Source organism: Dermacentor albipictus, chromosome 8, assembly GCF_038994185.2.
Source record: "Dermacentor albipictus isolate Rhodes 1998 colony chromosome 8, USDA_Dalb.pri_finalv2, whole genome shotgun sequence".
Lineage (NCBI taxonomy): Eukaryota > Metazoa > Arthropoda > Arachnida > Ixodida > Ixodidae > Dermacentor > Dermacentor albipictus.
The window spans coordinates 73908801-73934092 of NC_091828.1; the positions used below are offsets into that span (position 1 = coordinate 73908801).

Sequence of the window (25292 nt, forward strand, 5' to 3'; positions counted from 1 at the left end):
ATTTTCTACAGGTATGTTGTTAGTATTGTACGTAGGAAGGGTGGTATTTCTTACAACACGGGACACACGCATCGCCTTACATTTATTAGAATTGAGCTTCATTTGGGATCTAGCACACCATGATGTTACTATGCCAATGTCTGATTGAAGAGTATCGCAGTCGCCAGAGTTAGAAATGACACGATAGAGAACACAGTCATCGGCGAATAACTTAATTGATGATTTAATTTGGTCTGGGAGGTCATTAATATAAATTAAAAATAATAATGGTCCTAGAACCGAGCCTTGCGATACACCGGAGGTTACTCGACCAGTGGAAGAGAAGTGTTCGTTAGCATAAACGAATTGGGAACGGTTAGACAAAAAACACTTGATCCAAGCGAGCACGTTAGGATCAATGTTGAGGTTACTTAATTTAGTTAAAAGTAATTCGTGTGAAACAGTATCGAATGCTTTGGCGAAGTCTAAAGAAATGCAGTCAATAATAACGTTAGCGTCCATCGGTTTATATAAATCATTAGTGAATGACAAAAGCTGTGTTTCGCAGGAATAGTGTTTTCTAAATCCATGTTGGTAGGGGGTGAAAAATAAGTTTGACTCGAGAAATGAAACCAGGTGTGAGTAAACTATGTGCTCCATTAATTTGCAGGGAACGCTGGTTAGGGATATAGGTCTGTAATTAAGTGGGGAGTACCGAGTGCCAGACTTATGTACGGGAATCACCATCCCTGCCTTCCAATCATTCGGAAGGATGGTGGTTTGAAGTGACTGAGCAAAGATTTCGCTCAGAATTATAGATGAGTAGGTAATAGTTCCCTTAAGAAATTTCATGTTGATACCATCTACTCCACTGCATGCAGAAACTTTTGAGGTCTGTATCAACTTTACAACGCCATCAAGGTCAATGGTAATGGGAAGCATTGGAAAATAATGCACATCCGAAAAAACAGCGCTTGTGCATAGCTCAGAATCCGAAAATACAGAGATGAACGCGTCATTCAATACTTCACAACAGACACTCCGATCGACAGGTTCGTTGTTAGGATCACACAGTTCAATGGCACTAGATTTTTTACCGTTGACCACACTCAAAAATTTCTGTGGGTTGTCTTTCAAAAAAGAAGGCAACGTGTGCTCATAAAATGTTGTTTTCGACTCTGCTACAGCATTCTTGTAGTTGCTCAGTGCTATTGTGTAAGCATTCCAACGATCATGATTGCCAGTTAATTTTGCACGTCGGAAAAGCCTTTTCTTTTTGTTCAGTAAACATTTAAGACGCGAGTTGAACCAGGGTGCGCGAGAATTAGAATAAATACGTTTTTGCTGGATGTACCGGTTAATTAAGGAGTTGGCTTTTTCTTTGAATATTGACCAGTTTTCTTCAACCGATCGAGTGTGGAAACTTGGAATGTAGTCAGTGATGAAAGTTTCTAGTTCGTTATTAATTGCGGCAAAATCAGCATTTTTGTAATCACGTATAACTTTCGATGAGGTAACGATGGGATGGTTAACTGCAAATTACACTGGATTATACAATGGTCGCTAATACCTGGTAGGTAAGTTAGGGGCGAAAAAGATTCCGGGGATGTAGTAAGGATTAAATCTAGGATATTAGCCGAGTGTGCAGAACATCGAGTAGACTTCAGAACAAGCTGGTGCAGGTTAAAATCAAGCCAAAGGCTGATGAATTCGGAATATTCAGAACAGCACTCTTGGGTTGAACGGGGATCAGTATGCCAGTTAATGCCAGGAAAGTTAAAGTCCCGAAGGAGTATTAGTGGCGTGGAAGGGAACTGTAAAATTACACTATTTAAGGCATTGTGAAGGTCTGAACAAAATGTGTTAGGTGAGGAAGGGGGCCTGTAAACGACGCAAATGATAAAATTTTTGTGTTCGAAGCCTACGCGCATGCACACTAGCTCTAATGGTGACACAAGCTCAATTGCAGCAGTGGTAATCGAATCAGGAACACCGATAAGTACACCGCCACTACACCGCACATCACGGTCATGTCGATAGAAATGGTAAACACCCTCGCATTCCAAAATTTCACGGTCTTCAATTTTGCTAGAAAGCCGTGTCTCTGTCAGGATAACAATATCGGCACTGCACGTGTCGACGACAGAAGATAAAGCATCCCGCTTGTTGCATACGCTGCAAATATTTGAATACAAAAGAGAAATATTTTTTGCCACCGGACCATGACTCCGCTATGTTTGCGAATTGCTAGGGCCATCAGAAGGTGCATTTGGGACGGAATTTGTTGAACGAAGCTCGTTTGTGTGGATTTCGCACACAGGATCAGTTACCGGACAGTAAACACAAGTTTTTGTGTCAATTTGTAGACGGTTAAGCCGTAGCACATATTTCTGCCCGCTAGCCTTTCCGAATTCAATCAATTTTTTCTGTGAGAAGCGTGTGGCATGGCAGAAGTCTTCGCAGACAGAAATGCCAGAACCTTTGAATTTTTTTTGCTCAGTGAAAATCTTTTGCTTAAGTTTTGAGGACGAGAATTTTACGATTATGGGCCGGTGTTTATTTACTGCATAGGAACCCAGCCTGTGGGCGCGGGAAATGGCTTCGTCTATTAAAGTTATCTGTAGTAAACTGGTAAGGCAGTTTCGAATTTTAGTTTCAGATTCGGACCAGTTCTCAGCTGGGACGTCAGGAATCCCGTAGAATATAAGGTTGTCACGGCGAGAGCGGTCTTCCAGTTAGTCCAACCGAAAAGTTATTGCTGCAGTTTGGTCTCGCACAGCTTCATCGACTACTCTCGGTAGATCCACACCATTCTGATTTGCTTCATATGATTCCACCAGGGATTCAACTGTTGCGAGCCTACTGGCTAAGCTGGAAACTTTTTCCTCAAGTTTTTGCTGATTAGCTCGGACCTCTGATAGCATCCCTATTACCTCGGTATGGCGTGCGTCACTTTTAGCCGACAAGGTCGCAATGGCGTCTAGAATCTCCTTTTGAGGACCAGGGTTCTGTTCCACATCCCCAGCTAACATCAGCAATTTGACAACATATATACACTAAAAAAAATCACAAAGAATCACCAGTGGGCCTGGGAAGAGCAGCAGACACATATTACTGGATCGCTTAGCGTGCGACGAAGGGTGTTTACCAACCTGTACAACAAACAAGAACGGGTTTTGAAGCGGTTGCATGGCTGCCGCTCCGTCCAGCCCACTGAAGTGGCCTGCTGAAAGCGTCGCTCTTAAGTACGTCCGGCTGACTGGTGTCGTAGGCAATGGGAATGGCCAGCCAAGTCGGGGCACGATGTACGCCGCGTCAAGGGTTGATGATGTGGCGTTTCCGCCACAGTGTTGACCTCTGACGCAACATGGTGATAGAGGCAGGACGATAGCTTTGCAAAAGGAATCCAAGGGCTGCCACGTGCTGAGGAACGCCAGAATCTGTACAACAAACAAGAACGGGTTTTGAAGCGGTTGCATGGCTGCCGCTCCATCCAGCCAGGTTGGCACTGCTCCGTCCGTCCAGGTTGGCACTGCTTTCCCTCGAGCATGCGCAGATAAGATTTGTGTCTTCCTTCTTTTCTGCCACTGTGCGATCGTCGATAGTCAATGCTTTTGTTGTCTTGTTCATTCCTGCTTGTGTCAGTGTTTGCATTCCGGCCCTTCAGTAACATGATGCTGTACATTTGCTCTTCTTTGCAAATCACTGTGATACTGTCTCATTCATCATATTATTTTCATGCAAACATGGAAACATTCTCATGGCACGACAAAATTAATAGAAGATGTTAAAACGAGGCACTCATCTGGTTTCAAGAGTGACATAATATACTCTCTAAACAAAGGTACCACAAGAACATCGGTGAGGTACAAACTCAGAGCAACAGTACTATACGATGGGTGCTGGACAGATTTCATTAGAGGCAATGACTATGTAGTACCTTTAGATCAACCAAAAATGGAGAAGTCTCATGACTGATAAGGCAGTGGAGGCATCTGGTAGTAGAGAAGGTAGAGGACAACACCATTGGGCCAATACCGTAGGCTCTGATGTGAGGTGTCACCATGAGTTTCCTACAATCTGACGGTAGTGTCTGTGGGAGCAGGTAGCATAGCAATTCAGCCATCATGGGAATGATGGGTATGTACATTTATTTGGCTAAACTTCATCTATCTGGCTTTAAAAGACTTTGCATAGTGATCATTTTCAACCACATGTTATAAACGCAACAATTAGCAACTATTACACATGTACGCAGAGTCTCATTGCCTTCATGCAGTTAGAAACTAATGATTGCAATGATTGCTTGGAAAGGTTTTGCCATTAAACACAAGATAAAGTGTAATAAATAAATCCACGAGAAGGTATCAAGAGCATGAAGATTAGACAATTCCATCTGCTGACCATCATTCCCATTGTAACTAAATAATCCCAGTGTCAGAGTTCCCTCTAGCATTTTTATTAGAAAGGGTCGCACGACAAATCAGTCCTGGAGGCCATTGCCAATTACCGAGGTTCGATGCAATTATGGGCAAAGTAACGCCAGTATAGCTGTGCTTCAGTGCCGTTATGGTGTTTCGAGTGCAATAGGAAGGATGAAAAGGAGTGGCAGGCTGGCTAAAGCCGTTTACATGATGTGCATTCAGAAAGTGCCCGCTTGGGCAAAGAAACAGCACTTTCTAATGAGACAAGTGAAGATGACACACACGAGTGTTTTCTAGTAACCATAACTTTTATTAATTGTGAAGGCTGCATGCATGCAGTCACCACCAAGTGTACAAGAGTAGGACAAGCTTCCACATCACATTTGCTCAAGTCTGTACAGACTGACCCTAATTAACACACTGTAATCTGCTTGTTTGAAAAGATTAGTGAAATGATGCTCTTTAATGCCAGATACATTTCACACCTCCAAAAGAGTGCTTGAAGGTTCATAGAGAATGAATAAGAGCACGAATTGATGAGGACAAGACAAGACGACGATACACACATGCGCTGACTTAGGACTACGCTTATTTTCTAAAATGTACAAGATATATGGCATACACATGACACACGAAAACAACAAAACAGATACAACAATCACGTGCCTGTGTTGGCTGTCTAATCAGAGCTGCTTATTCCCCTAAAGATATGCACCAGGAAGCCTTTTCTCTTTTTCAGTCAGCGTTAGAAACACCATGCCTACGCATGCACGATCCAGTTTGTGTATATTTGCTGCTTCGATGATTAAACTAGTTATGTAGTCAGAGAAGCGGCTAAGCACTATTGTACTGTCAAAATGTTGCATGCATCTACAATCTCGGCAATGTATTCCCAAATGCCTAGAAATGGCCGAGTTCTCATCATAATGGTGCTCTTTTAATCTTTCATTTAGGCGCCTGCCAGTTTGACCTATATATGGTTTACTACATGACACGGAAACAGAACAAACTACATTTCAAGTGTCCTCAACTGTAATCTGCAGTGCTGTGTGTGTCACCTCCTTGTCTCGTCTTCGTCAATCCACGCTGTTATTTGTTTGCTATGAATCAAAGCCAACTAGCCCACCAACAAGCCTTAACAAAGCTCCTAGAGGTTCTCACTGTCTTTTGATTTTCAGCCACGTGACGCAATAAAAGAGAGATAGGAGGAGGGAAGGCCTTCAGCTTCTGATACGTTAATCCCGCCAACTTGTTGCTCTCCTGTGCAGTGCTCAACTGTGTGCGCCTGCTGACACGCATCCTACCGTACATCTTTGAGGACTCGGACTGGCGAGGCTTCTTCTGGTCCAGTCTACCGGGATCAGCTGAGGATGACGCAGTCACCAATGGAGGAGCACAGGTACGTAGTCGGAGTGCTTGTGCCATTCGTAATGTTAAAGCTTTTGAACTGATGGATTTATGCCTCGTTTGGAACAGGAGACTGCTGTAGTATCTTCCGTTTGTTCCCCAACTGTAGCCTGTTAGAGAATATATGTACAGTTGCCGTCAAATACAGTCGCCATCAAAAATTTTGTATTGACCACGGGGTCTGAGTAAAAGTTTGTTTTCACAACCTAAGCATGGAGCCTGGTATTCAGATTTTACATACTGGTAATGCAAATGCCATGATATTGTAGATATGTACTGACTGTTGTTACAGACTGAATTGAAGTCACTAATAACAAAGGAATTAGAAACTAAGCCACCTTTGAGTGCTGATATTTTATTCAGGGACATCAGTCTAAAAGAGGTTTGTCCTCAAAGATAAATTCCTAATAGTTACCGTTTATTGTGGCAGCGGTTTTTGTGTAGTGGTTGCAATATGTACAGTATAATTATTTCTTTCAATGCCTCAAATCCCCTTTGCTTGAGGGGTAGGCTTGTATGATACAATAGTTACCTTGTTGACATTTACTGTAGGCAAATATAAATATATTACACATAGTGCGTATAACTCAAAGGACCTATTTGATTGCAACACGATCAGTATAGCTAGTGCAATGCTATGTATTGTACATGATTACTGCTCACAGAAAGAGAATAAGTGCAGTGTAAAATACTTATTAAATTCATTGAAGTTCTCAATTTCAAGGTCACCAATTCTCAATTTCAAGTCAGTTCTCACTGTCAAAGTCACCCACTGCGGTACATTATATCAGAATGGCATCAATCTGAAAGTAAGCATTGATTTGTGCAGCCTCGGGTTCTGAAGCTCATCAGGGTTTATGTGTCTTACATTCAGGCGACTCTTGCATCAGGATAAGCATCAGTGATTCACATCTTTATCCGACTGTATTGAGGATGCCAATTTCCATCACTGAGAGCAGAAATTAGAAATATCATTTGCTTTTTGTGCTGTTTCAGACGGAGTCACTGGCCCAATCTCTCATCACAGCACTTTGTGTAAGTATGGACGAGTAGCCTCATCTTTTAGAACTTGGGCATTACCTGTGCTTTAAGGGGCCCTGAAATATTTTTCAAGCATTGTAACAAAACATTGCCAATCTGTCGTAGCAGCTGCTCTGAACATGTAAGCCAAATATTTCTGCACTGCGTGCAGCAGGGCATTCATAACCTCCTGTCAAAAACAGTGAAGAATTGCTTGCTCTTGCTTCCACAATGCCGTCATGGAGCATCATTGAAAGCAGTTGGCCTACCAAAGCGACTGGCTGATGTTGTGATCGTGAGATCATTCTCAGTAATACATAACTGCTAATTTTGAGTTAAATAAATGAAACATATATGTCTGTGATCTCAAAAAGACAGAAAAATCAGTTATTCTTTGGACAACGTGTAGCTGCATCAGCTGTGTCTGCCCTCCGAAACAGCAGCGGTGTGCCGCTTAGTGGAGCGTACCGCAGCCGCTGTGGGATGCTGTGATGAGCGCTTTTGCCACCGCGACACTTGTCTTTTGGCCGGGTCTTTGCCCTCTTGGATTCACTACTATGTAGCTTGCAGTGTGCTAGCAGAGATGAAAAGAGAAAGAAGGTCTGTATCGGTGCCATAGTTGAAGGATTCGAAAAATTGTGCGGCATGTGATTCGTGAGACGACATACTCTAATAATAAGGCCATTCTATGTTCCAGTTGGCCCCCTTATAGCACCATCTGGAACATTGAATGAGTTTTGTTCCAATTGGGCCATTATAGGGCCAACTGAAATGGAAAAAAGTTTAAATTTAGGGGAAATGGTTAGTGTGAACAACATACACCCATCAAAACAGTGATCGCTGTTCACCGTAAAGCCCTCTGTTACTTAAAAAAAATTCTTGCCAACATTTAGTTGGGACAGCTGGCATACAGTTGAATCCCGCCACAACGAATACCGCCACAACGAAATTTCCGCGACAACGAATAATTTTTTATTCCCCGCGAGTATCCTATAAGAATTAATGGCCTAAATTTCTCTGCACAACGAACCATTTTTGCAGAGCGTTTCCGCTTCAACGAAATTTTCGCGTTCAAAATCGAAACCGAAACTAGTTTTATTGGCGAGAAGTCCAAGTCAAATCCAAAGCCACATTAAGCATGAAATCACGTGATTGCAGTTCCGCCATTTTGGCTTTGTGTCGTGGTCGCGTTGTTCACTCGCTGCCTTTCTCTTCGACAACGACGAGTTTTCATCCGCAGGACACGATGGCAACGCAAGTGAAAAAACGCAAAACTCTTTCCCTTGAGCAAAAAGCTCAAATAATCGCCCAAGCAGAAAGCGGAAGGAAGAAAGCGGCAATTGCTGAAGACTTCGGAATTCCTGCAAGTTCGCTGTCAACGATTCTAGGCAATAAGGACAGCGTGAGAATGGCACTTGCTTCAGGCACATCCTCGAAGCACAAAAAGGTGACGCGGCCCCTCCATGAAGAGTTGGACAAAGCAGTGCATGCGTGGTTTGTGGAAGCACGAGCCAGCAACGTCCCCCTGTCCGGAAGCATCGTCCAGCAGAAAGCCTTGAACTATGCATGCCTACTTGGCATTGATGATTTTAAAGCCAGCATTGGCTGGCTAAACCGTTTCAAGGCCCGCCATAACATCGTTGGAAAAGTGTTGTGCGGCGAGTCAATGTCAGCAGACGTGGACGGAGCAGCTGCTTGGAAGGCGAGTAACATGGCCGGAATTTTAAGCAACTTCGCGCCTGCAGACATTTACAACGCCGACGAGACCGGGCTATTCTACGAGATGTTGCCGGCTAGGACGCTCGACTTCAAGGGGCAGCGCTGTCACGGCGGCAAACACAGCAAAAAACACATCACAGTGCTGCTTTGCACAAACATGGATGGCTCGGACAAGCGTCCGCCGTTAGTCATAGGCAAAAGTGCCAAGCCGCGCTGTTTTAAGGGAACTCGTAGCCTACCTGTGCAGTACAAGGCGAACAACAAGTCATGGATGACCCGCGCTATTTTCACCGAGTGGATGATGGCATTCGACCGCGACATGAAGCGGCAGGGCCGTAAAGTTTGCTTGCTTTTGGACAATTGTTCAGCGCATCACTCCGACGAAGTCAAGCTCACTAACACGGAGCTGAGGTTTTTCCCTCCCAATTGCACGTCTGTCTTACAGCCTCTCGATCAGGGCGTGATTCTTAGCCTGAAGCGCGCTTACCGCGGGAGGTTAATTCAGCGGCTGCTTTTTAACACTGAAACCGGCCGAGACACGAAGGTGGACTTGTACGTGGCACTGCAGATTATGTCTGCTGCCTGGAGCACACTGGGGCGCTCAGTAATTGTGAACTGTTTCAGGCACGCCGGATTTGCCGAAGGTCGACCCGTACACTCTGCTGGCCTAACACCAGGCGTTACAGACGACGACGAAGAGGCGTCACCGGCTCCGGGGATCGCGGCCGCCTGGAAAACGCTGGGAGAAATAGGAACCGTGCCGCCTAATCTCGAGCTCGACGAATACATCGGCGCTGACGCTTGTGTTGTTGTTCACGAAGATGTGAGTGATGAGCAGATCATAAAAGCTGCCCGGAATGATAAGGACTCTTCCGATGAAGAAGACGACGACGTACAGGAAGCGCCGGCTGCGGCAACCGCCGTACAGGTGATGGACGCTTTTGATGTCATCAGGAATTTCGTTGCTGTCCGAGACGACGATGTTGCAATGGGTTTGCTGACCGAGTGCGAAAATCGCGTGACGGCGTTGCTCGCCGTGAAGCGTAAGCAAACCAAGCTTACAGATTTTTGGCATTAAACGCCTTTGCTGCTGCTTGGGCAATTCTTTCTGCGTTTCACGTCAAATTTTTGCGATAACGAAGTTCCGCGAGAACGAATTTTTTTTCGTGCACCGTGAATTTCGTTATAGCGGGATTCAACTGTACAATAAGGTGCATTCTTAAAAAAAGGGGGAACATCTGCCAAGTATTGTGTCAACTACAACTGACAAACAGCATAACAGCCTGTACATTGCTTTTTAATGCATGAATGTCTAACGCGTCATATCAGCTGCTTTTACCCTCAAATTTAAAGAAGCATTGAAGTTAGAGCTCCCTCATTACCAGTTAGGTGTTTCCTGTAAGAGAGAAACACCTTACAGAGTGTGAAACCAACCCATAATGACAGGTGTGTTGAGAGACGTATTGCATGCGAGGCAGCTACTGTTGTCCGGTTTTTCTGACAATGTTTTGAAACTTCCTTCTGCAGACTGTGTTCTTTCTTTTTTTTCTTCTGCCTTATTAGGGTGCAGAGCACTGCCTTAGCTCAAGTACCTCAAATTTGTATTTATCGTTGTCATGTCTGCTACATTCTGCATGAGTTCTGTAGACAAATGTGCATACTAATGTTTGTTGACCCTGCATTGATGTGAAGTACCCAACAATGAACATGAAAAAAGGGGGTACCAGCGAAACACAAAGGACGCGCGCACAAGGAAAAGGCGTTAGACACGGACGGATGCTGGACGGACCAACGTCTGTCCGTGTCTAACGCCTTTTCCTTGTGTGCGCGTCCTTTGTGTTTCGCTGGTACCCCCTTTTTTCAAATTCATCATGCACCAGCTTGCGCTAATGTACCCAACTATGTTATCTTGCAGGACCTGCTGTTCTGTCCGGACTTCACGGTGTCCTGTTCAAAGAGGCCTGGCCCTGTAAGTATCTGAGCTTTGGTGTATTCACACTGATCAAAGTAAAAGCATTAAGAGGGGAAGGAAATACTATGAGCCTCTATTCCCTATTGCTGTGGTTTCTCAGTGTGGTCTGCGAAGACATATCCAAAATCTGTAATCTTGTTCTTAGCGAAGCTTGAAAGGGGGAATTGTGAATAGAAAAATTGTGAATGGGGAAATTCGTCATTCACCCTGCTATAGCACAAAGCTACAAAGGAAACCCAAGCAGGTTTCTCAGAAAGAAACCATCACAGTTAAAGCAAAATTCATCCTGGTTTGGGGATTGAACCGGAGACCAACACATGTCTGGGGCAGTTGCTCTACCATCTGAGCTAACCAGGAAGCTAGGAGATTGCAGAGTGGGGGTGAATGAATCAACATCTCGAAACTCCGGGGCACTGGATATGGCAAATCAGTTCTTCAGAAGCCTGCAAGGCTGACCATAGCTATCATAGTTGGGTGGATGACAAATTTCCCCTTTCATGAACCTGCCTCCATTTAGCAGGCTTCTGCAAAACTGATTTGCCACAATAAGCAGAGCTGCATCATCGTCATTGCTGAGCAATGGCTAAAGAAGCAGTTACATGCGCCCAATGTATATTACAGTGATAGCTCTTTATAGGTTTGCTCCGTGCATCAGGAGTTTGTACCACAAAACCACCTTGCACAACCTCTGTAATTTCTTTAATTACTTGCATAGAAGTTAACATTTCATTACTCATTAAGAGCTGCAATGCACTAATTCTCATAATGATAGTTAGTGCAGTCATAGCTTTTTCAACTTAATGGCCGCTGTTACCACGAAGCTTGCTCCTGTAAGTGATATTTAAAACGCTATCGTCAAAATATAGGTGATCTCAAAGTTGCACCAATGAGCATCTTTGAGCTTTCAGGACCTAAAAGTAATTTAAACAGAAGCTAATGTACGAGTTCGTCTTGTAAACAGTGCAACTAATACTGCAGTCAACTAGAAAGACGCGACAATCAAACATAAAATCTCGTTAATATATAGCTGCTCAAAATACACATACAGTTAAGACATACTTAATCGCAACTAATTTCCAACTTGGTCTTCATAACGACCAAGGTATCGGCTGACTGCTTAAGTTTATAGTGGCTCGTCGCATGCCTTGGGGTTAATGTAAACCATGATCACATTTCATCACTCAGAGGCTTGACTCACAGTGTGGCTGACACTACAATGTGCTGAAAAAAGATGTTCCACGTTTTCGAAAGACACGGAGATCAGTCTGCTAATGATTTCAATGCAGGTGTGGTGATAACTATACAGGTAAGCGTCAAAAATGTGTGGAGGCACAGCAGCGGCCCCAGCAACAAGCACAGCTGTTGACGAGTGCAGATGGATGCGAAATATTGCTACCATCCCTCTGGCAATAGGCGTCTCTACCTATTGCTTCTTGGCAGCGCGTTTAGCTTAGTGCATAGCCGCGTTGGAAGCGTACTGCATGATTTTAATAGGCAATAACCCAAACATACTGCTGTAGTCTGCTGCCTCGTTGAGCGGGGCTGGTACCAGGACGCAGTGTCTGCCAAAGCAAAAGCAGCTTGCAGTAACCGCGTTGGCTCAACAAGCCACACACTGCGCTGGCTATGCCGCAGCATCGCGGGCGTGTAGATGGCTCATCGGACAGGCTCTTGCAAACGCGAGCATTCAGCCAGCGTCCTACCATAGGGACTGTCTGCAGTAGGCGATGCACAGCATGCCAATCGCACGAGATGATTGGCAGTACGCAGCAGTGGGTATCCCATGTTTAAAACAGTTGTGATACAAGCACACACAAACATGTGCATTGAGCAAAGCGATACAAGCCAACACATCTGTTCTGCCTCAGTGCTCCCTACTTAAGTTTTAAAGTGCTGCTTTGTCCTTTGTCACACAATTATTCATTAGAGCTGGAAGTGTCTTTCAGTGCTATAAAGAAAGAACCAACTTATTAATGCATATTTTAAGCAGCATATTTTGCAGTGTCGTATTTCTTTCTTCACTTGTGCGTGGCCACGCACTATGGCACTATGGCAACAATGTAATCACAGCAACAAGCCAAGGCAACAATCCATGAGAACAAGTTGTTGCAGAAGCCTAGCAGGAAAATGCTTGCTGTGAACAGAAAACACCCACGCGTGAACAAATGAACCCGGTGTTTGTCGCAGGACCGACCCGAGGAGCCGTGGTCCCTGGACAGCTGCGAGTACATCTGGGCATCTGGGGTGGGCTTTGCCCACTCGCCGCCCTGCGTACCCCAGCACGACCAGAACCGGCTTGAGCTGCTCAAGCTGCTGCTCACCTGCTTCTCACAGACCATGTATCTCACCTCACAGGGTGAGGAATGGTGCCACCTTCTGGGCCCTGGTTTTGTTGGTGTCGCTATCATCGTCCTTTTTGCTAATAAGTTCTGTAAAAATCCCCAAGGAGCAAAAAGGTTCCGAAAAAAGAAAAAAGACGGAACTGTTTCAGTGAGGATGCTGTGTTCGTTATTGTTGCAATGTTAGCATTATTTCTTTAGCTGTTAGCTCATATCTCATGGTAATGTTGATGTGAGAATTTCAGTGAGGAGTTCTGTAATAGAAAAAAGTGTCAAGAGTTGCAGGTCACTTGTTTTCATTTTGGTGAACATTTCCTGTTACTTTTAGTGCTACAAAAATGGGAAACTTTTTGAATGCAGACCTTAGGTGGAACTTTTAGAATGCGAACTTTTTGTAAAACATTTTGTAGAACTTTTTAATTTTGAACTTTATGTGACCCGCCGCGGTGGCTTTTTGGCTATGGTGTTGCGTTGCTAAGCACGAGCTAAGCACATTTTGAGGGGGCGAAATGCGAAAGATGCCCATATTCCGTGCATTGGAGGCACGGTAAAGATCCTCTGGTGGTCAGAATAAATCCAGAGTCCCCCACTACGGCGTGCCTCATAATCAAATCGTGGTTTTGGCATGTAAAACCACAGAATTGAATTCAGCTTTATGTGGAACATTTAGATACAACCTTTATGAGGAACTTTTATAGTTCAAGCTTTTAATGGAACATTTTGATTGCAAAACTTTACGTGGAACGTATAGAATGGAACATTTATGTGGAACTTTTATAAGGCAGAATTTGTGTGTAAGTGTTTGTGTACGCTGCAGTCAGTAACTGCTTGATGCCGTCCATGTCTGTGCAGAGGCCCACCAGCAGCCCAATAAGTGGATTCACTTCTTTACATCAGCCGACAACAGGTGCTTATGCAAGTTCTTTTTTACACGAAAAGTCCAGCTATCTCTCGTAGTAATGAGAAGTGACGCGTGTTGTGACTGGAATGTGTAAACTGTATTAACTTGAAATGCAGTTAAAGTGGAAGAGATTTGAACTGAAAAGAATATATCAGTGTAACACATCTAATGGTTACAATCAGCTTTCACGATACACAGAAAGGCACGAGATGAGAAGAGTGCCAGCACAAGGATTGCTGTCCTTGTCTGCTTGAAGCATCTCTTTCGAATCATTAGCTGGTCATCACCATCAGACGCGAGCCAACTTGCCTTCCTTGAAGTCATGTTAGAGAAAAGATGACAGAGCATGGGACCTTAGAACAACTTAAATATTTATTTCAGCAGTCTTGGCATGTATCCTTCATTCAGATTTATGGTCTGGGCTAATCATAGATGACCAATTCACTGCTGTTCTATTGTAACCTCTTCAGACATGAATTGTGATCGACTGTTGATAAATGTGTGAAGTTTAGACCTTGGCTCAATTTTATGCCAAGGTTCAAGAGACTTCACTAGAAGCAAATCAGGGTGGTAGAGTGACACTTTGTGCATATTGTAGTGAGTCAACATTTACCGAGCAATTAAATATCTGTGTATTGTACATGTAAAGATAATTGAATCAAACGCTTGAATCACATACACAGGTTAATTATTGGTGGCAGGCAAGAACTGAGAATAAATAGGGAGCTTTATCTCAAAACTAGGACCTCATAAATTTCTTAAGCCAACTCCACGTGCAGTACCCTACTGGTTGAGCTATGGTCACCGAGGAATGGAAAACTATTGTGTTTGGTAGTTCTGTCTTGGCTATTTGGTTATTCAGTTGTGGTGCCTGCAGAGTATGTGCGCAATACGATACGAACTGAACAATGCATGGATGTTTTAGACGTTTTTGTGTATACGTAGTTTGTCTATGTAGCCAAATATCTGATACAATGAACCGACTTCAGAGGTTACTTGATATTACTCTCAAAGATAGCTTACTGAACCTGCATACTCGGGAACAAGACGCCACAGTACTGATTGTTTCATTTGCTTCAAAATATGCTGTGTACTTGCATGCATTGTAAGCTTGTTCATAGGTTTACTGACTAGTGTTGGTGATATTTCGGCCTTTCTTTTTGTTTTTTTTATTAGTTGCAAAATTGAGGATGAAGTGCAAATATTGATAGAGATAATCTGACCTTGACATCTTGGATACACTTACCGCGGTAGACCAGTGGTTGCACTGCTGGGGTCGAGGGTTCAATTCTGGCTGCGGCGGCCACACTTTCGATGGGGGTCGAATGCAAAAACGCTCGTGTACTTAGGTTCAGGTGCGAGTTAAAGAACTCCAGGTGTTCGGAATGAATCGGGAGACCCCCACACAGCATGCCTCATAATCGGGTCATAGTTTTGGCAAATAAAACCACGGTACAGTTAAACCTCGATATAACGAAGTAGGTAAGTTTGCCAATTTGCTTCGTTATATAGAAATTTCGTTGTATTGAAATCGCATACAAACCCACTTCGTTAAATTGGGGTTCTAAATACATAGTGTCCTATTGACAAGAGGTTACGAAAAGCTAAATACTTCGTTATGTAGAGAATTTCGTTATATTGAAGTTCGTTATATTGAGGTTTAACTGTATTTAATTGAATATTTTTTTACATCTTCGAGGATGGGATAATGCTTTCTAGTAACAAAGAAAATGCTCTGGATGGGCTTGCAGGCATGCCTTGCCCCTGTTCACATCGCTGCTGAACATCGTGTGTGGCTACGATCCTGTCGGTTATGGCCTGCCCTTCAACCACCTGCTTTTTGCTGATCATCGGGAGCCCCTGGTTGAAGTGGCGCTTCAGCTGCTCGTGGTCACCCTGGACCACGACTTCCGGCCGCCCCAGCAGCAGAACAGCGCCGGCAGCAATGGCGCAGTGCGTATCATAGAAAGGCTGTATTTTGCTCGAGCAGGGTTGTAAATCAAGACAGGTTGTAGTTGTCGAAGCATGCAGAAATAGAGAGGCTGGCACGCATTCCTAAAGCAGCTCTCTCGAGGAATGCAGACATGCCTAAAAGGTACAAACAAATGCAACACACTTAACTGCTGATTCATAACGAATACAAAGACAGTGAAGAAAGCGCAGACACGGGAGAAAGACAGCAGGACGAGTAGAATACTATCCCTCAACTCGCATGTATTATTTTGAATGTCATGGATTTGTGCGCGTCAGATCTGAGCTGTGTGTGCCTGGAAAACAAAAGTTACTGTATCTATATTATTGCTTGGCCAATAAAAAAATCTAGATTCTTGACTCACTGTTTAATAGTGCTTGGTTTCCGCACTGTCACTGCTACATGGCAATATATAGCCAAGTAAATTGGTCAGTAATACGAGGCACAAGAGGGTATCATGTAGACCAAGTTCACAGTATTCCCAGTACCTGCCAAGAAAGTAGTGCAGTTTTGGCAGTAAGTCTGGGCCTGTTCTACACATGCATGGAACTGGCATGAACTAGTGCACAGAATGCTGGACGGGTCGAATGGGCAGTATGTGGCAGTATCAGAAAATGGAAAATAAACTTAAAATATTCAATAAACATAATATCCTTCAGCTGCTTCTCTATTTGTTCTGTGCCCCGTTGGCGTGGTTCTGTTGTCACGTTTCTTTGTTGTTAATTCCTAGCACTCGCAAGTGATGCGTGCACAAACAGTTCATTAGTCCACGTCTGCTGTCGCAGGGTCCAGAAGGCGAGGCCTGGTGCGAGAACCTGTTCATCAACTACCTGTCCCGCATCCACCGCGAGGAGGACTTTGCCTTTGTGCTGCGGGGCTTCACGCGGCTCCTGAACAACCCGCTGATGCGAACCTACCTGCCACACTCGGCCAAGCGCATCGCCTGCCACCAGGAGCTCCTCGTGTTTTTCTGGAAGATGTGCGACTACAACAAGGCAAGCTGAGGTTGTGGGAGAATGTGGAGGCAGCTGGGGAAAGTCAGCCACTCTCAGGTCATTTTGTACCTAAAATGTAGTAATGGTAATGGACGTGCCATGGTGTTTACGCAATGCAGAAGACCAGTAGAAAACAAAGCTGTCAGAAGAAGAGCTTGACAAGGCAGCAAGCTCCTGCATTGGTGCCTTTGTATCAACAGGAAAACGATTAGCTATATTCGCCGAACAAAACTTCAGCACTTACGTCATATCCAGGTCACTGTACTGTACACTATACTAGAAAAATGGACAACTGAAAAGTCCTATTGGAATACAGAAATATAGAACAAGGCAATGTAAGTGATAACATAAATACAATACAGCTACTCAGGTTTGATGTGGTAATGGGACGTTTCCACATGTGAGACAGTTTGCTTGGGAAAAAGTCGTGAAAGTAAACAGAAACAAAGGCCATTTAAAAGAAACCCATCATTTCCAGAAATAGTAAAGCTGACATATGACAAGTAGAGCAATGCATTTACACCCGCTGAATTAACTCGTGCAAAGAGTGGAATTTTTGTTATTGTGAAAAGGTTATTCACTAATACAGCTCAAGTAATCTTTCTCTTTATCAGCCCTTTAATGTCATCTTATGCAGGTACTTGCTTGTGTAATGCACCTAACTTTCTTTTCTTTTCGCCGGGTCGTAATTGTGGCTGCAGTTACCTCCAGGGACAGGTGATACATGCAAAAGTAAGGTAGGAGTCACGTAATGGTCAGTTAGTGCAAAATGTGCCTCCTAAAAGGTTCTAAGCAAAGTTAATAATTTCGAAGCAAATAGTTTGAATAGTTGTGGGATTGGCATAAAGCCTTGACACAAGTTCCAGGTGTTGACAAATATAAAACTAATTGTTCCTTGCAAAAAGAGAAAGCACGTTCACCTCTGGAGTCGGTTAATTTTCAAAGTACTGCAAAAATGCCGGTTCAGCATTTCTTATAACTACAGCAGCACAGAATTTTTTTTTTACGGGCTCTTGCTCGCTGTTGTGCTTCAGCCTACTTGAAATTTATGGCGCTTGAGCCTGCGGGAGCATTTCGCGCTTGACCATCGTGCGTCGGCGCAATCCTGTGAAGGGCTACCTTGGCTTCGTGATGCTGGCAGTTTATGTTGTGTTGCATAAAGTGAGCTTCTGTAAGCGCGCATATGAACTTGGTGGGCACGTCCGCCGCTTTTGCGGTTTTAAGCCTAGCCTGCGCGCATGATCTGGGGCCCGATCACCGATGAGCGACAGACTTCCCTCGACAGTTTGCCGTCGACCGCCACTCCTGCCTCGGATGTTAGACCTAACCAGAGCTGTGTTGCTGGGTGCCAGTCACCATAGTTATGGCTTAGCGCCACTTCGACACAAATAGATTGACATAGGCCGTATGGCTCTCGAGAAGCCATCCGCTGCTGTGAATAATATGTTTGAATAATATGTTTGAATAATCAAGCAGGTGCACAAATCGTTAGGTGACTATAGACGAATTCATCTTTGCTTTGTCATTGCTGTGAACTATACGATGCGACTTGCTCACTGAAACCAAAGCTGCTGATTATGTTTTAAGATTTATTGTTAACATGCACCCAAATCTTCTTTCAGTTTAACAGTAAAATCAGGGTACTGGTTATGTACAAATTTCTGAGTTGAGGGTTCATGGCAGTACAGCCCACGCTGCTGTGAAACCACCTTTAAGACAAAGTCCCCAGCCGCTGGCCAAAGATACAACGTGGGCGATTCATGCATCTGCGAATGCAGACTGTTCTTACAAAGATTTGGGTATTGCACGCACTTGTTTCTACAGATTATACACGCATTTCTTTTTTTCTTTCCAGGGCTTATACTCTGAAAAATATGTACATTTGTTCGTTTAAAATACTTCAAAAACTTCTAATACTGAAATTTGAGCCAACGCAAATGTCAAACAGCGTAATATTCCATAGAATATTTGGAACTTTCAAACATTCGCGCAAGCTTACATGCAACAGTATGCGTCGTGTTAATGTGATCTCAGAAATTGCAGCTAACCTTTCTTGAGCCGCTGTTGAGAGAAATGGAAGTTGGACATTAAATGCATGCAAAAGAGAGGCAACGCAAACCAAACAAAGCATGACGTACACGAACGTGCTGGTTCGTGTAAATATTCTGTATTCAGTGCTCCATATTGCCTTCATTCATGCATTTTTAATGCCTGAGTGTGAACCTACTTGGGCCAGTAGTGCGTGTCGGCATGCTAATCGTTGTCTTTGCTTTGTTCCTGCATTTATTTCTATACTTATTTCTATTCTTTAACTACACAGAAGTTTCTGTTCTACGTGCTGAAGAGCTCGGAAGTGCTGGACATCTTGGTGCCCACGCTGTACCACCTGAATGACGCTCGTGCTGACCAATGTGAGTGGCATTTGGTTTTACACTAAACTGGGCCTTCGTCAAAGCCCTTTGTTTCACACAGGCGAAAGGTCTTGAAATGCACGTAAAATGGCAACTCGCATCACTAATGCAGCTTTGTTGTTGAATTTTAAGTAAAGCCAGAGTTTTGTAGACCTGCAGTAAAATGTGTTGCTGAGAAAGAAGGTTGATTCTGACTGTTTTTGCTTGATATAACAAATGTATCCCCAGCAGCTTTACCACACCCTTTTTTTATGCAGTGCGCCCCCCACCATGCCTTTGTCACACTCCTCTCCCGTCTCCTTTCCACCCTCTTGCTGACATCGGAGGAGTGGAAGGGGGACTGGGGAAGGGTGACTAGGGTGTGCAGTGCAGGGCGTGGCACAAATTTGGGAGTGGCGAAGCAGCTGGCGTTGTTATTCTTTTACTGGAATTTGGGTTTCCTTTTCTTTTCGGTGCAGATGCCCAGTAGCCAAAAATTTGTTGTCATAGCCAATAATGCGGCATGGGAACATTGCAGTAGGTGGTTTGTTCTACTATTATTTTGCCATTTCTGTGTTATGAATAAACACAGTTTGTTATATACAGGATAAAATACACGATGCCCTATGGACAAGAAGTTAGGAGAAGTAAAAGACTTCATTGAAATGAAGATTTTGTAATATTGAATTTCGTTATATCAAGCTTTAACTGTAATTGATACCTGCTCCCCTCGCCTCTATGCAGCCCGTGTTGGCCTGGTACACATTGGTGTGTTCATCCTGCTGCTGCTGAGCGGAGAGCGCAACTTTGGCGTGCGGCTCAATAAGCCGTACTGTGCCAGTGTCCCCATGGACATTCCTATTTTCACGGGCACCCACGCCGACCTGCTCATCATCGTACGCATCTCGGCCTTTTTTCATCTTTCTTTCTGACATTAGGCTCCACAAGGATTGCAGATTTTCACTTTGCAGAAATTTCAAGCCGCTATACTCCCAAGGCTCCCAACTGTGCCTATTGAGAAGAAAACAAACAAGTGACGTGTCAAGAGCCATGAAGACGATAGTGTGGATTAAAGAGCAAATGGATTTAGCCAAAATTCCAGTTGACATTAAGAGGAAAAGAAAGGGGGCTCTAGGCAGGTCACGTTATGCATTGAGCAGATAGCCGGTGGTCTATTAGAGGTACAGAATAGGTGCCAAAGGAAGGGAAGTGCAGTAGGGTACGGCAGAGAATTAGGTGGTGTGATGACACTTGGAAATACTCAGGCGTGCGACGGGGTCAGATAGCGCAAGACAGGGGTATTGGAGATCACTGGCAGAGGCCTTCACCCTGCAATGGACTTAAATTATTGTGACAGTGACGATCTCACACTGGCCATTGTCACCAGGCTGGGCATTATTTTTTGTGTTCCTTGTGTCCCTTGTCACCACGATATCATTAATAAAAAAGTGCAGTAACGTGTTTATTACAAGAAATTGTTGATGTGCTTCTGAAGAAGCTAGTTTAGTTACCAACTCACAAACATGACGTCAATTTATTGATTGTGTCATGCATTTGATGGAGTTATTCACACATTTAAGATGCAGGCAAAATATCACAATACCAGTCGCTCTCACGATTGTTCAAACCTCCATACCTGCACGTGTTGCATACAGTCAACCGCAAAAGTTTACAAACCGCAGAATCTGAGGAAACGGTGAATATCTGAGCTGCTTGTAAGCGTCTACAGTAAAACCTTGCAGTGCCACGTTGTTTGCATGCACTCGTCCAGGCTGGACGTGCAAATACCAGGTTGTGTTCCAAGGTTTCGACGATATTCAGCTTTCTTTCGGGTCCAGCAGTCCGTAAACTTTCCCAGCTGGCTGTGTGCATGGAGTGGTCACCACGGTTCTTGCTTGCAGGTGTTCCACAAGATAATCACCACTGGTCACCAGCGGCTGCAACCTCTGTTTGACTGCCTTCTCACAATCATTGTAAATGGTAAGGGCCGTTCGTAGATTTAGTTCAAACGGGTGTAAGCACCAGATCAAGAGGAAGCATCTTATTAGTTCTCGGCTAACTCCAATTCCCCTATTCAGATACGGTCGAATCTCTTTAAAAGGAGGTCGCATCTGACACAAAAATACTTTTTTATATCCAAAATTTGTTATAAGCATATATTCATTACACACTGATATCGTTGAGAAAAATTTTAGCTTTACTTCGTTATATGCGGTAAATTGTTATATGCATGTTTGTTTTGTTGAGGTTGAACTGTACGTGTAATATGCAGGAACGTTCCCCATTAGACAACTGCTGTACTAAATTAAAGGAAATTTACTGCATTTAAGATAGAAACCAAAATTCTACTGACTACAGGAAGTACAATTTCGATTTAGGGTTTGAGAGCTTTTAGAAATAATTATGAAAGGTTAGCAAGTGAAAAAATTGAAGCATGAATTTAGCAATCCCATAACTGTGGATCAAAAATGGGTGTTTCAGGTAAACTACATCTTTTAGAGCATCTAAAGCAGACAAATATGATATATTTATCTAGATGTATGTATAGTGAAACTGTTACAATTTTACAAGTGATTTGCAGAACTCCTACTCACAGATTAGGGGTAGATTTCAGAGCAATGCATAGCAACCTCAATGTTTTTCCACGTTAAGTGTCTTGGTGGGGGCAGTTTACAGAATTGCGGTATTTTTTTAAAAATTTCCTTGTTAGAGTTGTGAGCTTGATGCTTCAGTTTTCTTGAGGTTATGATTTCCAACAACTGTTGCTAAAATTGGTAGTTGAATGATGATGACAACATGTATTTATTGAGGGATGGATGGATGCATGGATGCAAAACTGTAATAAGGTCCCGAGGTACGCGACTCAGCGCGCTGCGGGCCGCTCCCACGTTGGGACAGTCAGGCCTTGCCCGACAGCTAAAAAGCTTGACCCCTACAGTCAGTTATTTTAACTGTTCTCTTAAGTGCAATAAGCCTCTTTCAATTTGGTACTGTAGATCCCAAGCTAAATTATTTCTACGCTCCTATGTATTTAGAGAAGAGCTACTGAGGTAAAGGTTCGTCTTAACAACGAAACATCAAAAAAGAAAAAAAGAACTATAGACCACGCAAGAAGCAATGAGGCTATAGGCGCTACATGTCCTTGCGCCTGAAATTTTTCTTGCTGTTTTTTTTTCTGTTGTGCAGTTTCACCGTATCTCAAGACATTGTCCATGGTTGCCAGCACCAAGCTGCTGCATCTGCTTGAAGTAAGTGGTCGCTGGGGACACGGGATTGGGATAAAATGTTCACTTTTAAACAATTTATAGGTATCAAAAGAAAAGCCTTATATGACCCCCATTATTTAACGGAACTGAGCATGTATAACAGACCAAAGATTGGAAAGACCAAAACACCTATCCATTCACTATATTGTAGAACTTCAGGAAACATCTGAAAAAGAGGTAATCTTTTTCTTTGCTCGAGCTTTGAACAAAACAGTGTCTTTTTTCTCACTCACTTTCCATGACGACCAGCTAGCACTCACTCAATCGATCAATCAATCGGTGTTTATGTCACGAATAGATAAAATACATCGATAAATTTACAGAGGGAGGTCCCAGAGCAGAAGGCACTCAGAGGGTTAAGGTGAATGTTGACCTGCTCCCGTACTCAATGTCGCGGTAGTCGTCACCGGAGCTCACTTTCTAATTTGTACACTACCAAAAGTGGTCGTCCTCGGTGCTGTCCATGCTGTCAGATATTCCAGCAACTTTAAAGTTTTCAGCAACAGCACGTACTGATGCTGACTGTCATGTGTTCAAAGCTTCCTTTCTCTTTCACATTTTTTTACCTTAAAAGTAAGGGAAAGGGGTCCTGCATAAATAAATAAGGGGAGGTCTTACGAAAGTAAATATGGTACTTCCTCGTATTTGTAGCATTTTGGAGCCCGGAAGGTTCTCGTGACTCATTGTGTTGAGTCCTTGACTCCATCAGAGTGCAATGTGGTCCTTGTATACTGAAGGGCAATAAACTAGTAGACCCGAATAGATGCTGTCAAAATTCATGGTGTCACCTTGTGCTTCTGCAAGAATTTTAAAGTGATGTTACTGCCCGTCTTTAGTTGGTGCGTGTTTTCTGGCTTGTCAAGCAACTTCTTTATAAAAGTGGCTGTTTTGCTATTGTAGAAGCATAATTCACTAGTACAGCTTATCTTAAAGGGACTCACAACTGGCCAGAATATGTTGTGAGATGTTGATGGAAATGGAATGGCCATGATTCATAGTGATAGAATCCAGCACGCTGTTCACGATTTAAGTAGGAATTATAATTTTAAATTGACAAAGAAAGTTGCCAAAAGAAGTAAGTGGTAAGGCCTGGCTGTGAAATCATGGCACTTCAGGTGTATTTTATGAGATTACTGTACGTAAGTCCGCTGTTATTAAGTACAGCATAATTATTCCTTAAAATCGCAGTTGCTATATTATTAGAAACTTGCACATTATTCTATGCTTCATAAATCAAACGCACACACAGGTCTACAGCAACACGCTGGACTGTATGTCACGCGTAACAGTGTCATTTCGTTTTCAATCTGATTTGTTTAGTTTTGACTGGTTAAATACTGAAGCAGTTGGACAGGAAACCACAAAAACATGTAGCTTTCATCGCAGAAATACCTTAACACTTCGTAAAACATGAATCGCAGGAACATCGGCTTGATAAACAAAATAATACTTTCTCAGAGCTATGGCCGCACTTGTCATCTGCCTCCCATTAATGCCGGCGTATGATCGCTATCATACTCACCTATCACCGTTTTCAGCATGCTTCCACTGAACCACTGCATCCTCACTGCAGATAAAGAAATTCTGATAAGAAATGTTCCACGGCGTTTTCCGTGTCACCAATTCATGATTAGACACTCTGGCCAGTAAGCTTTCCATTAATTTAAAACAAATAGGTACTATGAAAATTGGTTGTCAGTCCCTTAAAGTATAATGACACTTTGGAGAAAAAAAAATTTTAGGGAATAAAATTACTGTATTGCTGACCCTTGTTAGGAAGATCGTCTTAATGTTATTTATGAGTTTAAAGGTTCAAAACAAATATTTCATCATATTTTAATTCATTGTATTTCTTTAAAAAGTGCCAGGCTTGCTCCTCACGCGAGCATTTGCACCATTGAAACCAATTGCTCTATCCTATAATGCTTTGGAGTTTATTTAGGGCTACCTATAAGCTCTGCAATTAAGTAGAATAAAAAATTATGTAGGGGGTGTTTGGGGACTTATATATAAAAAACTAAAAACACACAGGAAGACTGCCTTTTCTCAAGCCTATATTCTGTGAACACTGGCCGTAATATGAAATGTTAGAAGTGGAATTCAATCATTCTAGTTCATTGCATGACTTGAAATGTAATTAAACAGCATGGAATTGTTTTTTAAAATTGTCATTGAATAAAACTTTATCTATGATGGCAACACAAAAAGGAACAAATTCGCATTTTGAGAAAAACAAGAATAAAGAATACCTATAAGCTGCAATATACACATGAAAGTAAAGTCGTCAGTGGATTAATACACTCCAGGCTTATAGTAAGGCTGTCTTTAAGCGTCCTCCTTGTCGTTCAAAAGAACAGACTGGCGGGCTAGTTGGTACTGCATAACTTGAGGTAAAGCACAAGGGAGCACGCAGGACTGCAGAAGGGAACAAAGACAGAGCGCTTCAAACTGCACACACCAGCATCAAGAGTTGATAGCAGCGCTGCGTCTATGTTCCCATCTGTTGTCCTACCCGTTCTCTCACGCTTTATCTCAAGTTACTCCTTGTCATGTTTTGCCCGCTTATCAGCTCTCATTATTCTTTCATTGCTTTGTCAGCTTACTGGCAAGATGCCTTTATGAGAAGAGAGTGGTATTTCACGTGGCAAGCTTTAACACCGAATGGACCTGGTTCAACTCCAGTTTGCAGCAACACATCTAAAGTTGTGAGGCTTTCGCTCTTACAGTGGCAGACAGCATCAAAGAGGCGAAACATAAGAATTGGTAGGCTCACGTACATGTTTTTTGAAATCCTTCACCAATGATGACAATTATGATTTCGATTGGAGTACCCTTGGTACGAGGTGGTGAAAAATAGTAACCAGTCTGCTTGTTCCAATTAGGCTTTACTACATCAGTGGCAGTCAAG

General features: G+C 43.2%; 2 protein-coding genes and 1 pseudogene across 2 annotated transcripts in view; 2 read left to right on the plus strand and 1 right to left on the minus strand.

The window, feature by feature from the left end:
* LOC135921729 (protein HID1) overlaps window positions 1–25292 on the plus strand; it is a 47443-nt gene that overhangs the window by 4352 nt on the left and 17799 nt on the right. Inside the window, exons 3-13 of the mRNA XM_065456030.1 lie at window positions 5672–5802; window positions 6807–6845; window positions 10465–10518; window positions 12709–12877; window positions 13713–13767; window positions 15513–15714; window positions 16519–16728; window positions 19049–19139; window positions 19863–20014; window positions 21020–21098; window positions 22305–22366. Coding sequence (XP_065312102.1) covers window positions 5672–5802; window positions 6807–6845; window positions 10465–10518; window positions 12709–12877; window positions 13713–13767; window positions 15513–15714; window positions 16519–16728; window positions 19049–19139; window positions 19863–20014; window positions 21020–21098; window positions 22305–22366 — 1244 coding nt within the window. The remainder of the gene's footprint in view (window positions 1–5671; window positions 5803–6806; window positions 6846–10464; window positions 10519–12708; window positions 12878–13712; window positions 13768–15512; window positions 15715–16518; window positions 16729–19048; window positions 19140–19862; window positions 20015–21019; window positions 21099–22304; window positions 22367–25292) is intronic.
* Window positions 2211–3458, minus strand: LOC135921282 (uncharacterized; annotated as a pseudogene).
* LOC139048817 (tigger transposable element-derived protein 6-like) lies at window positions 7745–9656 on the plus strand. Its single transcript, XM_070523592.1, has one exon. The coding sequence runs from the start codon at window positions 7969–7971 to the stop codon at window positions 9625–9627; it is 1659 nt and encodes a 552-aa protein (XP_070379693.1). The 5' UTR covers window positions 7745–7968; the 3' UTR covers window positions 9628–9656.